Here is a 14,614-nt window from a genome sequence, read left to right as displayed (position 1 = left end):
GAACCCTGTGCTGATGGCGTGGAGCCTGAGATTCCCCCCTGCCACACACCTTCTAACCTTTTAGAAATGTGAACTTAAAAACTACATACAAACTTGAAACCTCAAGACAAGGCCAACATCAACATGAGATAACAGTCCCCAGGCGGCTGGGTGATGTGTGGCAGTGAGAGGCAGAAGGACCAGCACCCACAGACTGTACTGCTATGCTGTCCCCACCCACTGCTAGGAGCCACCTCATGACACCTAAGACTTGACAGCTGCTAGCTTACTCTTTTTTCCAGAGGAAACCATAGGCAGGTTAAGTTAGTTTAAAATTTTATTTTTTTTTAATTTTTTTTTTTTTAATATTTTTATGTAATAAAAAGTAAAAGTCCTTGTCCAACCATCCTTGTAGGGCATCTGTCTGTCTGTCTGTCTCTCACGCCGGTCACTCAAGTTAATGGGGAAGAAAGAAACAGGGGGGCCCAAGTCTGAGGTTATAAATAATAGAAAATAAAAGATCTTCCGTCTCCAGTGGGGGATAGATGAGAGGATGGGAGGGCAAGATGGGGTGGGGATGGGCAGGGGCAGAGCAGGAACCCCCCACCCCCGCTGGACCCTGGCCCTGCCCACTTCGAGCCCCCCCCCTTCAAGGTGCTTGGCAGGAATTCCCCAGCTCCCCCGGGGTAAAGGGGGGTTTGGGGGGCTGGGACTGGTCCGAGCTGCTGGGGGAAGAGACATAGATCACTCTTCCCTCCACTCATGGAGGTCTCAGGTCGCGGCCAGGACAATCTTCAGTTCCCCGGGGGGTGGAAGGGGAGCTGCTGGGAGGGATGAGATTGAACTGGTTGGAGGGGAAAGAGAAGAGAGCAGGAGCATTAGAACCCAAGCAGCTGTCCCTTCATCCAATGCCGTCCAGTGTGGGGTGTGGGGGGAGTGTGTGGGTAGGAGCGGCCTCCTCAAGGTGTCTCATGGGGCTGTCAGAAGCACAGATCAATCGCTGTTTCCCAGTGAGCCAGAGCCCTTACTCGTGTGCCCAGCTCAGCCCCCCACACCCCAGCCTGGCCCTGTCTGCTGCGCTGACCTTACCTCGGCTAAGTCAGGAGACAGTCGGGGTCACTGAGAGCTGGGGAGGCAGTGGGGAGGGGGGCTGCTGGATCACAACTGAGCGAGGACGGAGGGAAGCAAAGGACAGAGCCAGGAGCAAGCCCCTGGCGGCGGCGACTGTGGCTTCTGCCCACCCTACATACTTCACAGACAGGTGCAGGTCGGCGGGCGCCCTGTGGGACAGCCCTGCCTCCAAGACCCCTCACTCCCCTCCCAGAACCCGTGCATCCTGCCCCACCTGCAGCCCATCAGCTCTTCCATGCCAAATTCCCCCAGCTAACGAGAACTCACGAATCCTGTCATCGGCTCCTCCTGGAAATCCAGGCGCCTGGCCAGGCTGCTCACCTTGGGGGTGTCCGATGTAGGGGTAGGGTGAGGGTGTGGAAGCTGAGAGTGCAGGCACCCCACTCTGGGGCACCGCGCCTTGGGGGGGGCCCCCATGGCTCTGGGGTGGGTGCAGCAGCATCACCTGGGGCGGGTGGGGAGCCCCAGGGTGAGGGGGCGGGGCTGCTGTGATTCCAGTTTGGACATGGGCCTGCAGAAAACAACAACAAAAAATCCCAGCTGGGAGCACCCCAGAAGCTACACACAGGCTCCGAGAAGCCTGGTGTTCAGACCACTGAGGAAAGGGGCAGCAGGATAGCCCCAGGACCCGGGTCCTGATGGCAAAACAGACCCATAGAAAGCAAGTCCCTTGGGCTCTTACCTGGGTAACATGGGCCATGTTGGTGAAGCCGTGGGGCAGCTGCTGGTGGGCATGGATGGCATACACAGCGGCTGGCTGGGGGAAGCTGCTCTGAGGGGACTGGGCAGAAGGTCCCGGTGGCAGAGAAGGCGGCGTGCCTGTCAGGGCCCCTGGGTGGTACAGATTCTGCTGTGGCTGTCCACTGCCCAGGTGTGGGGCCTGCCCTGCCTGGTGCTGTTAGGGGGAGGGGAAGGGTGAGTGCCACCCCACTCCTCGGGTACCAGGCCTACCCCCCACCGACTCCCGACCCTGCCCGAAGGGAATGAGCCCCCGGCTCCATCCCCCTCCTCCAGCCCCAACCACTCGGATCCCCCATGGCAGGCACCTGGACGGGACTGGGGGCCGCATGCTGGGACTGCGGCTGGCTCCCAGTAGGCGTGGTGGCCGGCTGCGGCTGGTGGGCATGGAGCTGCGTAGCATGGTGTGGATAGGACTGGTGAACGGTGGCTACGGCAGGAAAGAGGGAAGGGATCAGCGCCAAGCACACCGGAGAGGGCTAAGGAGCAGTCTTCGGGAAGGGCACAGAACTCACCATACAGGGCTTGGGGGGTGGGCTGCTCTGCAGAAGGGTACTGAGGAGTGGAGGACGACACAATGGCCTGGGGATGGCTCCCCGACGTCAGCATGCGTGGGTTGCTCTGAAGCATGGGGGCGAACACCGGCTGGAAGGACAAGAGAGGAGCGGTGGGCACGATGCGCTGCCCGATAACCCGTACACGGCGCGACTCCGGCTTTGCCGCAACCACCTTGTTTAACGTTCACAAGGGTGCAAGCAAGGAGACGCTGTTTGACCTGTGCTTTAGAGAGTACCAGTGCTTTGCTACGGGTCCTACCGGAGCCAGGACCGAAACCCGAGTGACCCTCAGCTCTGTACTCCCGTCTCCCTCCCGTGACTCAGTTACCTGCGAGGGGTAGTGGGCCATTGGCTGCATCATGGCAGGCTGGCCCGGGAACTGCTGCGGGGTGTAGGGGATGTAGGAAGAGTACGGTGTGGCAGCCACAAGAGGGGGGCCGGCGGCGGCGGCGGCCTGCATCATCGGAGGGGCTGAGGCTGGCTGGTGTTGGTCCGAGCGCTGCGGGGGCAGGGAGCCTGGGGAAAGGGAGAGAACGCCAAGCTTAAGTTCCATCTGCCAGGAGGCAACGAGGCAGCACCACCCCCCTGCCGTCGGAGCAGCCCTGCCAACTCTGCTCACCTTTTGCTCCCCGGTACTTGCCCTGCTGTCCAGGCACGGAATTGGATACAGGATATGGATACATCTGAGGTGCCTACGAACAAGGATACAAATGAGGCTGAACAGCTTGCTCACAGATGCCCAGAACAGGCCTGACCCGGTCCTCACCAGCCCAGCCAAGCCTCTTAGCCTAGACTCACTCGGTCTCTCCTCTTACCTGAACAGCTGGTCCCATGTGGATCTGAGGTATGTAGGAAATGTACTGGGGGCTATAGAGCCCACTCTGGCCTGCTGTGAGCACCGGGATGGAAGGAGTTGAGTGAGTCCGGGGCCCCGGAGAAGTCGGGGTACTGGTGGATTTATTCTGTAGTAAGAGACAACAGAGGATGCGTGCATTTTGGTCTCTGTATGCTCCTCCTGGGCTTATAACAGCAACAGAGCGCTGCACGCCAGATACACTCTACCCTTCATCTCGCTTAAGCCTCACGCTGAACCCCGAGACGAGTATTCTCAAATTACAGGTGAGGAAACAAAAGCCAAAAAGTTAAATGGCTTGTCATTCAAGCCAAAATCAGGGATCTGAATGAAACCTATGTTCAGAACTAGCCCAACACACATACTCCCGGAGCTAAACCCTAAACACATAAAAACCTGCCACACATATCGTGACCCCTCGCCCCCAACCCTGACACGTTTGCCCTAGAGCAGCCCAACTTTCACGACCTCTCTCCCCATGCTCTCTCTTCCCACTCCCAAGCCTCCCTCAGAGAAACCAGTCCACCTTCGCCCATTCCATCTCACCACAGACAGCAGAGGCTTTGTGGGATTAAATTCCTTGGCATTGGGGTTCAGCGTGGACTTCTTCACTTGTCTGTGAGAGAAAAACAAAGTCAATCTTCACAGTTTGCTCATCTCCCCCGACACCTGCCCGGCTCCCCATCCTACTCACTCGGCAACAGGGCCCTCATCCTTGTCGTCTCCCTTGATGAGGCCCACCGGGGGGCTGCCAGTCTGGCTTGGGCAAGGTGGCGGGGGCTGCTCTGGCCCCTCAGTGGCTCCTGCTGGCGGCAGGGGTGCTTTGTCCTCCTTATCCGATACGGACTCCGTCTTGGAGGAGACTGGCGACCCCATTGGCTCTGAAGTCAACAGACCATCAACCTCCTTCTCTTTCCCTTTGGCCTCCTCCTTTAAGATCCGGGGAGGAAAAGGATCCAGGCTGGTCTCAGGGGAGCTACTGGACTGCAGCTGGAAGGAGAAAAGCACACATACAGTGCCCAGACAGCTGGTCCAGACCCCAGGCGTGGCTTCCTTCCTTCCTTCCTCCTTGCTTGGTCTCATCTCTTCTATTCCACCTAGTCCTGTGCCTCTTCTATAAGCTCCCTCACCCTCCCTCCATCCTTACACCCTGGCTCACTCCCATACTCCTCTCACCTTAAACTGGGCCCCAAACTTTCTCAATTCTTCCAGTTGAAAGCGTTTCTGTTCATTCTGAAGGCCAGGGACTATGAAAAACAGTGAAAAAGGAAAAAATACGCGTTTCTTTTTTCAAGGTGGCTACAATGCCAGTAGCCCAAAGGACGAAGAAAACAAGAAAAAAAAAAAAAGGCTTGAGAGTTCTATAGAACAAATTAGGATCACATGACTGACAAGCTACTATTTCCCAAACCCCAACAAAACTCTTGGTACTAACTGAGGTGCTCTCCTAATTAAAAGGACACTCAGACCTCAGCGGGGGGTGGGGGGTTGGGGTGGAAATCCTCACCTTTCCCAGCTATCCGGGACAGCTCCTGGGATTCCAGAGTTCTCCCAGGTTCCTTGGCTGGAAGTTCTTTTACTGAGCAAGAAGAGACACATGCCTGAAGGTCCTTCTGTCCAGAACCACACTTCACATCGTCCACAAGCCCTCAACCATGTGGCTCTTACCATCTGTGGGGGCCAATGAGATCTTTGGAGAAGCTGGGGAAATGGAGCCTACTCCAGGATCCACAACTGATGATGTCACAGGGATGGAAGCTGAAGAGGTTGGTACTGCTGAGCCAATGGGGGGCTCAGGACAGGAAGCCGAGATTGGGGCAGGGGCAGCCGACTTGGGAGAACGTGGGGGATACATCCGGCCCACTGGAAGAAAAGGGAAAGCTGTACGATGGTTACTGCTGGTCAGTGGACAATGGGCACAGGGAACCTACTAGAAACACCAAATCAAGTTTATCTGTTTTTTTTAAAAATTATTTGTAATGTTTGTTTATTTTTGGAGGGAGAGAGAGAGAGAGAGAGACAGAGCATGAGCAGGAGAGGGGCAGTGAGAGAGAGAGAGAGAGAGAGAGAGAGAGAGAAAGAGAGAGAGAAAGAGAGAGAGAGAGAGAGAGAGAGAGAGAAAGAGAGAGAGAGAGAGAAAGAGAGAGAGAGAGAGAGAGGGAGAGAGAGGGAGGGAGGGAGGGAGGGGCAGAACTGGATCCGGACTCTGAGCTGTCAGCCCAGAGTTGGATGAGGGGCTTGAACTCAAGAGCTAGGAGATCATGACCTGAGGTGATATCAGATGCTTAACCGACTGAGCCACCCAGGCGCCCCCCACCCCTTTTCCTTTAATATGCAAGGTCAAACCTAAATTCCTAGAAGAGCAAGGCAGGTAACCTAATCAGGTAAAACAGATTCCTGGGCACCATAAAAGATTAGAATGTTTTACAGGAGCAGACTCACTTTGCAGAACTTTCTGTATTTCCAAAGAAGTTGAAAATTTTCTATTTCTCCTGTCTTAAAATGCTGACAACTGGGACACCTGGGTGGCTCAGTCGGTTAAACGGCCAGACTCTTGATTTTGGCTCAGGTCATGATCTCATGGTTTGTGAGACTGGGCCCTTGAATTTGGCTCCATGCTGACAGCTCAGAGTCTGCTTGGGATATCTCTCTCTCTCTTTTCTCCCCTCCCCTGAGCATGCTCTCTCTCATATTAAACATTTTAAAAAATAAGTAAAATGTTAACTTAGAAGTTTGTTACTGTTGTTTTTTAAAGTAAGCTCTATGCCCAATGTGGGGCTTGAACTCACAACCCTGAGATCAAGAGTCACATGCTCCTCTGAGCCAACCAGTCACCCTGACAACTAATTTAAACAAAAGACATCTGACAACCAAACACAAACCGTGGATTGCTACATTGGTATTTCTACGGGAGGGAAACAAATTTCTTTTCTAAAAAGCATAAACTCAAAACCCCCAAAACATCTATTTCATCTGGGAACGGTCTCCCAACCCAGCTTTCCAACAACTGACATTTACATCCCCCACAAATTTTTATTTCTTCATATAACACTGCTGAAATTTTACCTGCAGGAGGAGGTGGAACAGAAGCTTCTCCAGAGGGCCTACTGCTGGGTGAAGACAGAGTCTTGGCACCACCTCTCAGAGGCCGCTGTGCCTTAGGGGACATGCGGGAAGGGCCTATTTTTTTTTTTTTTTTTTTTAAGATGGGGAAAAAAGAGGCAGAGTATCTGCTATTACATTATCACCAACGCATCACCCTTCCAACCCACCTATCCTTTCAATTCTCCTTCCCACTTCCTTCCTATCGGCTTCCCTACCACCGCCCCCTGCCCCCAAAAGCCCGCTTAACTCACCTCCATTGATACCACGTGTCTCAGAACCTGGGCTGGGGCTGCTATTGTCAAGATGGTGAGGGCCACGAGGTGGCAAAGAGCTAAGGCCAGGGCGGCCACCCCGGGAACTACTGCATCGAACTCCTCCCCGGGGACCTTCCCGAACTCGTTGGGGTAGAGGGATATACTTTCCCTCCCTAGGGGAGAGAGTTCAAGCAAGGTCGATTAGTCATAAAGCCCACACATTTTGGAAAAATGAAGTTTTCCCTCCCAAAACACATGTGTACCTGTATACACACACATACCCTGCCTGGCTCCGGCTTTTTGCACTGCCCCACCTGAAAATCTGTTCTAGTTAAATGTTCTGTGGCTATAAGGCTTGTGACCTTATGATGTGCCAATCCCTGACCTGACCAACCTGGCCAAAGCTTCACATTCTACCATCCTGACCTATGAGAAAAATAGTATCACGTTATAGTTCAAGGTACAGCTTTTACAGGTTACTGGACATGATGTACACTCTGATTTCATTTGCATGAAGGGAAGAATAAGACCTACAAATGGATTAACCTGCAGAGCAAAAAAAGGGAATCAAACTCATTTTTTCCTCCCTAAACCCACAAGCTTTAATCTTTGTTACCTTGAACAAATTACTTATCTGCTCTAGGCCTCACTCTTACACCTGAAAATTGGGAAAAACTACATACTAACCTGTATCTTACACGGCTGTGAAGCTTAGAAAGGAGTGTACAAAGCTCTTGGCCCCAGCCCTAGCCCTAGCCCGTACAGAGCCCCAAACAGACCAGGCCGCCCCCAGCAATCACCTGGATGCCAAGCTGGGGCTCTCCCGCCCTGAACCCTGCCGTTGGACTGCACTGTGCTTCTCTTCCTCAGTGCGCCCATCATCGTTCTCCATTGCGATCCGCAGGCGGTACTGGGGGCTTGATTCAATCTCTCGAGCCAACTGGGCCGCACGCAGCTCCCGCTGACGAAACTCTTCCGAGTTGTCCTTCTCCAAGGGCACCCTGAGAGGACCACCACAGATCACCACCACCCCAGTGCCAGGGGACAAGAGAGGAAAAAGGAAAAACGTTTCTATCGGTCCTATCACCAGTTCAGACGTGTGGATGTTTAATCCCTTCAACAACTCAACATATTTAATGGGCATCTACTAGGTCCCAGGCAGAGCAACAAGGCCTATCTCTGAACCTGAGGAGTATTTACACACATATATCAGTATGTTTTAAGTTCTAGAAGAAAAGCATGGATAAACGGACAAAAAAGCAGTTAATTCTACCAACGAGATGACCTGGTATTTTGAGGGGACAATATACAAGACAGATGAGGAGTGGGGAGAGGACATCCTAGATACCCAGAAAAGAATGAACAAATGCCACGACCCTAGGCCTCAAACTGCATCATCAGGGAAGTACCAAGACACTCACGTGTAAGAAGAAAGACTGCTATCATAGGTGGTCTTCACACCATAGTTCTCCTCGTTGAACTTGAACATTTCATTGGGGTCCCATCCGTTGGACTAAGGTGGGAAGGAAGGAGAATGTTTTAAAACCCAACAAGGAAAGCCAACAATGACCTGTCATTCTCCTCCACCAGGCTAAAAAAACAAAGATCTGACCAAACCAGGCGTGGAAAATAGGAACAAAGCTGGCAGGAATATCAACTAGTACTAGCAATTGTAGGACAAACTGCTAACAACTAGTAAAACCAAGGTCTTACAGGACCTAACAAATCCCTTACCAGGTTAATGTCCCAGAAAAATTTAGCGTACGTGCATGGGGACACATGTTCTAAAGTTCAGCAAGGCACGATTTTTTTTTTTTTTTTTTTTTTGAAAGACAGAGAGACACAAAGCCCGAACAGGGGAGGGACAAAGAGAAAAGGGGAGACACAAAATCTGAAGCAGGCTCCAGGCTCTATCAGCACAGAGCCCTATGCGGGGCTTGAACGCATGAACTGTGAGATTATGATCTGAACCGAAGTCAGACGCTTAACTGACTGAGCCACCCAAGTGCCCCTGTAAGGCACTATTTCTAATAACAAAATAACGAGTCAAAACACCAACCAGTGAAGAAAACAAAAATACATTCTGTTGTATATATATCCATGTATACGTATATAAACAGAATAAGACAAAATCACTAAAAGCATTGAGTAGATCATGAAATAACTCAAACATGAAATAATTCAGAAACAACAGAAAGGGAAGAAAATTCTTGTATGGATTAACTATAGCATCATAATGCCTTAACTCATGAGGAATTTTAAATGATTCATAGTAGTGCTTGTTTTTGGAAGGGACATGGGTCCACACGGTCCTCGATCTTGTCTATACTTTGTTAATTAGAAAAAAAAAAAAAACACCTTCAAGCAAATGTTAATAGTTGTCAATCGCAGATGTTGGGAGAACAGGTATTTTTGTTTTATTTTCTGTACCTTTCCATTTGGAATCGGACTGCCAACAACAGGCAACAGTAAGAGATTTTTCTCCCCTTCCCCAGAAGCAACTCTTGGTTCTACGACATCACAGTCAACAACCCACACTCAGACAGGAGAGTGACCCAGCTCTCGGGTTCTCAGGGAAGGGGACCGTACCATGTCAGACTCGAGGTCATAGTCATCACTGTTGCTGTCACCCCCTTCCCAGCGCTGAAGCACCTTCTCTTTGTGCTCCCCATTCACTTTTGAGTTCATGGCAATGGCTGAATCCGTAAACTTGTCTGTGGGGGCAGAGTTGAAGATCAGGAGTCAAGAGATACTTCATAGCCTTCTTCCAACACCCCCTGCCCCCAATGAGTAGTTCAGGAGCAAAGAAAAGTTTGCGTGTGTCAGAGGTGGGTGAGGGTGGATGCAGCATAACAAGCCACATCTTAACTGTTCAAAAGAAGCAAGGAGTTAAAAGCAAAGCAAGGAAAACGTGAAGAACTACACCACAGGCCGGAATTCATCCCACTGTATCTTAGGTATCGAGATACAGTTTCAAAAAGAAAAATCTGGCCATCCTCCTCCAAAAAAAGACGTTTGTAAAGGGGGAAGAAGAAGAACAAGTCCTTACGTAACTGCTCTATGCCCTCTACTCAAAGAGTGGGTCTGCCATAAAAACTCGACACGATACCTTTAGTAGCATAATTGAAGTCAACATTTCGGAAGTGGACAAGCATGACATCACTTGGCTTAAACACCATGGTATCCACAATGTCTTCCCGACAAGGGCCACCTGCTGGCTCAGATGCTTTCCGGTGTACAGCATCCACGGCTAGTTCAAACTATAAAAATCCCATTTCCCAACAGTAAAGGGTCAATATCAAGAAATGCGATGGTCAAAATAGGACTATTTTTCTCCTACCCTTTCTAACCTTTTTCCAACACCACAGTCACACAAATAGTCTTCTGAACATTAGCCACAGGACTAAGTATTTTAACACTAAAGTACCCAGCCCTCAAATTTCCAATCCACATTTTTTTAGTGCTTCCAGCACTACTCTGGTACAGGCCTAGAGAAATGAGTAGCACACACCACAAGCCTATCCAACACCACTCAACTCACATCTTCAGTGAGTCTATTTCATTCTCCTTACATGCCCCTGCAAAAATAAGCTAATTTGAGTCCACTAACCTTTGAGCTCAGAGTCTTGAAGATACCTTCATACGTGGTACCATTCTTCACCTTCACATCACAAGTGGAGCCCTGGAACAGAGGAATAAGAAGAGTGTCTCCAGCAAACTGGCGTGCTACATCCCTCAACCAACCTAGGGGCTAGGTACCCACTTACCACAACAGCTGTAAGAAAATGCAGCATTCTGGAATTGCTGTAAACACCCTCGAACACCTGTCAGTAACACAGAAGAAATAGACGCTTGACACCTCCCCTTCCTTCTGAATATCCACACTCCCCTCACATCATTTCGTATCCTGAGCCCAACTATTTGTGCACCTAATCTGTCCCATATGCCCACATGTACCTCTGTACTTTGGGGTGTGTGTGTGAGGAGGCACTCACCGGTGACTGTGGGGGGCCCTTTCCTGTGCTTTGTCCCCTATGAGAGGAAACAAAAAACTAGTTAAAAATGTTTAATCCCTCTTATACGATTTATTTCAAAGAACGTGGTATCCTACAATCACATACCCTGTGAACATGCCTATTTAGACTACAAACCAATTAACAAGATTTTCAAACTCTCACCTTACAGAGGAAGAAAGGCATAGACAGTAAAAGCCAGTAAACACATTTCCTCCAAATGCCACTAAAACAGACCTCAATCAGCAATGGTTGTCAATTCAACACAACCTTCTCACCTCCAAGGGGCCAGGACTACAGGCTTCCCCCCAAGATGCTACATTAATCGTTAACCAATAATCCACCCCAAACATAAAGGTGAAAGCAGATTCAGAACTACCCAGTTTACGCACGTTACCTCTCAAAACAGAAAAGACAATCATTTTCACCAGCCTTACGCCCCAAACTCTGGGAGGAGGGTACTCCTTTTAGGACCCACCCTCCTCTCGACCTCTTTTACTCATTCAATATTACCCACTCTGGGAGGGGTCACTGATCGCCCGGTAACCCTGCTCTTCGCTGGCTGATGTAACCGGCGGTTGAGGAGGGCGATGAGGGGGCCGTTGGCGGGGCTGGGGGACAGCGCAGCCGCAAAAGCCATCCACCGGGAGGCCTCGCCCGGCCTGCGCCTGCGCATTAAAGCCCACGGGCTTCCAAAATCCCCCCTCCGCGGCCAGAACCCACTGCGCCTGCGTGTACCGCCACTCTCAAGTCCATTAACCCACACGCAGAAGAAGCCGAGTGGGGTGCCCACCACTCATCCACGAACACCAGGCGAACCCCGCCACGCACACTCCCACACCCTGCCCTGTAGGTTACCCGCGGCTCACGAACGCCCGGGTCATAAGACAGAGCATCCGCGCGCACGTACGAGAAGAGCGCGCGCGCGCTGGAGGTTCCCTGCCCGCAGTCCTCCCAGTTGTCCCTCCTTCCGTTCCCCCGCCCACCCCGCTCCCCTCCTACTGGCCAGACCGGGAAGGAGGTGGTAGCAACCCGCTCCCAAGTCCCTCCCTCCCCATTGGCCAAACTGTGGGCCGCGCGCCCCCCTCCATTGGCTACGGCCGGGGACCCCTTCCCGCAGCTGACTCCCTATTGGCTGAAGCCGGGGACCGCGAGACCCTTCGTGGTAATGGAGCCGGGGACCCCGATCACCTCTTCACCCCCCCAACTCCTCGTTCTGACGGCGCTGGCGGGATGCGCCCCGCCTGCCCTTAAGGCCCGAGCCCCGACTAGGCTCTGAGAGCTGAGCACGGCCCTTAAATGTCCCGGTGGCCGCCCGGGGACCCCTTCCCTCTGACCTGTTAGGACCTGAGGGGGCCCACCCCCAGCCTCACGGGAATTCCTCACTTTCCCCGGGCGCCCCTCAAAGGTGGCCAGGCTAGGTACCCGCCACGCGCGGTGTCCTCGGGTGCCGGCCGCTGGGCCGGAGCCGAGCGGCCGCCGCCGCCCCGCAGCTTAGCCTCCAGCGCCCGGAAACCCACCCCTCCTCACCTGGCGCTGCCGATAGCCGCTGCCCCTGGCCTTTCCTGATGTTGCTGCGGCGGCGGCGGCTGCGGCGCCAAAATGCCCTCGGCTCCCCGGCGGAGCCCGCTCCCGGCGGCTGCTGCAGGCCCCAAGCAGGGAGTAGCGGCCGCGGGAGGCCCTGGGGGAGCCGAGGTGGAGGCCAGGGGCCCCGGGAGGCCGCCGTTGGGAGGGCTGGTGCCCCCGGGAGGCCGGCGGGCCACGGCCTGTTGCGTGGGGGGCGGCTGCTGGGGCTGGGAGGTCTGTTGTGGCGGCTGAGGCTTCAACATGATGGCAGCGTCCGGAAGGGGAATTAGGGGGAAGGGAGGGAGAGAGGAGGCTGGGGCTAGGCCCCCGCCGGAGAGCGCGGGAAGCGAAGGGGATTGGGAAGCTGGGGACCCGCCGTTGGCGGGCGGGGGGAGCCCCGCGGTGTCGGGGGTGGACAGAGACGACCGCGGCTCGAGGAAGCGCCGCGAGGCGGAAGGGGAGGGGGGTCCCGCGGGCCGGAGGAAAGCGAGAGGGCGCGAGCCGGCCTGGCGCGCGTGCGCGTCGCCGGGGAAAGAGGAGGAGCGCGCGGGCGGGAGCTCCCGAAGGGGGAGGGGCGGGCAGGAGGGAACGGCGGCGCGAGAGGTCCGCGCGCACCGGGGCGGTTGGCTCCGGGCGGGAGAGGAGAGAAAAAGGCGAATCTCGCACCCCTAGCCTTTGGAGTGGGGAAGGAGCAGCGCGGGCGCTCACGCGCGCCAAAGATTTAGAATCCCTAGGTCTCAAACAGCCCCAAGGGTTGATGCCCGCTGTCGCTTCACAATGAGCGTGTGAAGCGCTGGGGGAGGAGCCGAAGTAGCCGAGAGGAAGGAAGAGCCGGCCGCCCCGCCCACGCCGGTGGCGTAGCGTCAGGATGCCTCCGCATTTGTGTGAGATGTCACGACGTAGCGTGCAGTTCTTCCGCCACTTGGGTGCTCGTGGGCGGAGTCTAAGTGCAAAGAAATCCCGGGTATAGACTAGCGACTGCCCCTCTTCGGGGGGTGGTGGTGGGCTTCTTGAGCTATTCTTGACCTTGTCTGCTTTAAATAAAAGACTGATAGACACTCAGCATGTTGTAGATAAATGTATGCTAAATCCTTAAGTATTTTAAACTTAAGTGATTTAAAACCTAAATGGGTTCTCCGTGCCCTAGAATGAACCCTTAAACTGTAGTGACGGAGAGACTGTTTGAAGGTCAAAGTACTTAGGGTCTAATTCAAAATTCTTGATACTCACCTCTGCGATGAAGCCAGGCTTCATCCATTCAAAATCAGTTGGGCATTAGGACATTAGGCTGGATGCACTGGATACAACTGTAATTTAACCGCTTCGTGTCTTCAAGGAGTTTAAGCTAGTTGTAGACCCAGACAATTAGATGAGATCTATCAGGTGAAGCGTATGAGCACAGATAGGAGTTACACTGAATCCAGCGTTGGGTGATGAATTGCTAGGCAAGGGGAATAGGATGTGATGAGATAAAACGTCAACGTGGCAGGAATATAAAATTAAAGAAGTGTTAAAAAAATGAGACCTGGGACTAGATTTTAAAGAGACTTGGACATTATGCTCAAAGTAGTGGGGAGCCTTTCACAGAAAAGGAAGAGACCAGATTTACATTTTTAGAGGAGTACTCTGCAACGTGGAGAATGGAGTAGAGCAGCGATGAGTCTGGTCTTCATCCCAGTGAGACTTTCAGTATCTCAATCTTACTTCGCTCCAGGCATTAGCATTGGAAGCCTTCCCAAACCCTCTACCACAAACAGGCACAATCTCTAGCTAAAAGTCACCCTTCCTTTTTGGGAAGTATGCTTTCACCCGTGTCTCACTCCAGGCATCGAGTGTGTTAGGCTCCCCTCCTATGTGCTTGCCAGGCAAATTGCTCCACATCATTCTAAGACCTCCTTTAATTCCGTCTTGCTTGTGTCCGCTCCCTAAGAGTTGGGATCCTACTCTTACTGTACCCGCAGTGCCTCGCACAATACAGGTAGTCAAGTGAATACTTATGAAAGAAGTGGATCCGAGTGGTAGCTTAAAGACTATGTCTCCTGGATGCCGAAATAATACAGATCTGGCGTTTTCCTGGTATTACTGGCACCACCGGGTGCCCTGCCACCTCTCCAGCCTCTTTATGGGCACTTCCGTCTCCTCCACCTGCATCAAATTCTGTTTTAGCCTCATGAAACTCCCATTTTCACGACACACCTTGCTCTTTTCCAACGCTTCCTTTACTTGTGCTGTTTCTTCACCTACCGTCTCGTTCGTCAAGCTCAGGTGTCCATTCTTTTGAACAGCCTGTTACCGACTCAGTCCTTCAGGCTCTCAGAATACTGGGATGGTTTTGCTTATACGGACCCCGAGGTTATAAAGGGCAGGGACTATATTTATTCATTTCCCTATCTTTTATGTCTAGCTCAGTGGCTGGCA

The 14,614-nt window shown here is 52.7% G+C and overlaps 1 protein-coding gene across 25 annotated transcripts; it reads right to left on the bottom strand.

The window, feature by feature from the left end:
• Positions 1 to 298: 298 nt before the first annotated feature.
• ATXN2L (ataxin 2 like) lies at positions 299 to 12,984 on the bottom strand. Of its 25 annotated transcripts, none has more exons than XM_060648837.3 (24): positions 12,161 to 12,978; positions 10,613 to 10,649; positions 10,385 to 10,441; positions 10,228 to 10,299; positions 9,727 to 9,877; positions 9,207 to 9,331; positions 8,039 to 8,130; positions 7,418 to 7,618; positions 6,615 to 6,790; positions 6,325 to 6,438; positions 4,927 to 5,139; positions 4,766 to 4,837; positions 4,435 to 4,505; positions 3,953 to 4,248; positions 3,805 to 3,874; positions 3,221 to 3,367; positions 3,025 to 3,097; positions 2,734 to 2,921; positions 2,364 to 2,493; positions 2,157 to 2,278; positions 1,793 to 2,005; positions 1,378 to 1,621; positions 1,069 to 1,228; positions 299 to 823 (listed from the first exon to the last, which is right to left on the bottom strand). In XM_060648837.3, the coding sequence occupies exons 1-23, from the start codon at positions 12,457 to 12,459 to the stop codon at positions 1,074 to 1,076; spliced, it is 3,318 nt and encodes a 1,105-aa protein (XP_060504820.1). In that variant the 5' UTR covers positions 12,460 to 12,978; the 3' UTR covers positions 299 to 823; positions 1,069 to 1,073. The 25 variants fall into 25 exon arrangements, with proteins under 25 accessions (XP_060504820.1, XP_060504821.1, XP_060504832.1 ...); XM_060648838.3 differs by having other exon boundaries at positions 299 to 800; XM_060648849.3 differs by having other exon boundaries at positions 1,069 to 1,105; positions 12,161 to 12,977.
• Positions 12,985 to 14,614: the final 1,630 nt, after the last annotated feature.

This window comes from Panthera onca, chromosome E3 (assembly GCF_046562875.1).
Source record: "Panthera onca isolate mPanOnc1 chromosome E3, mPanOnc1 haplotype 2, whole genome shotgun sequence".
NCBI lineage: Eukaryota > Metazoa > Chordata > Mammalia > Carnivora > Felidae > Panthera > Panthera onca.
The sequence above is the reverse complement of the archived record's forward strand: the minus strand, read 5'-3'. Positions and strand labels throughout refer to the sequence as shown.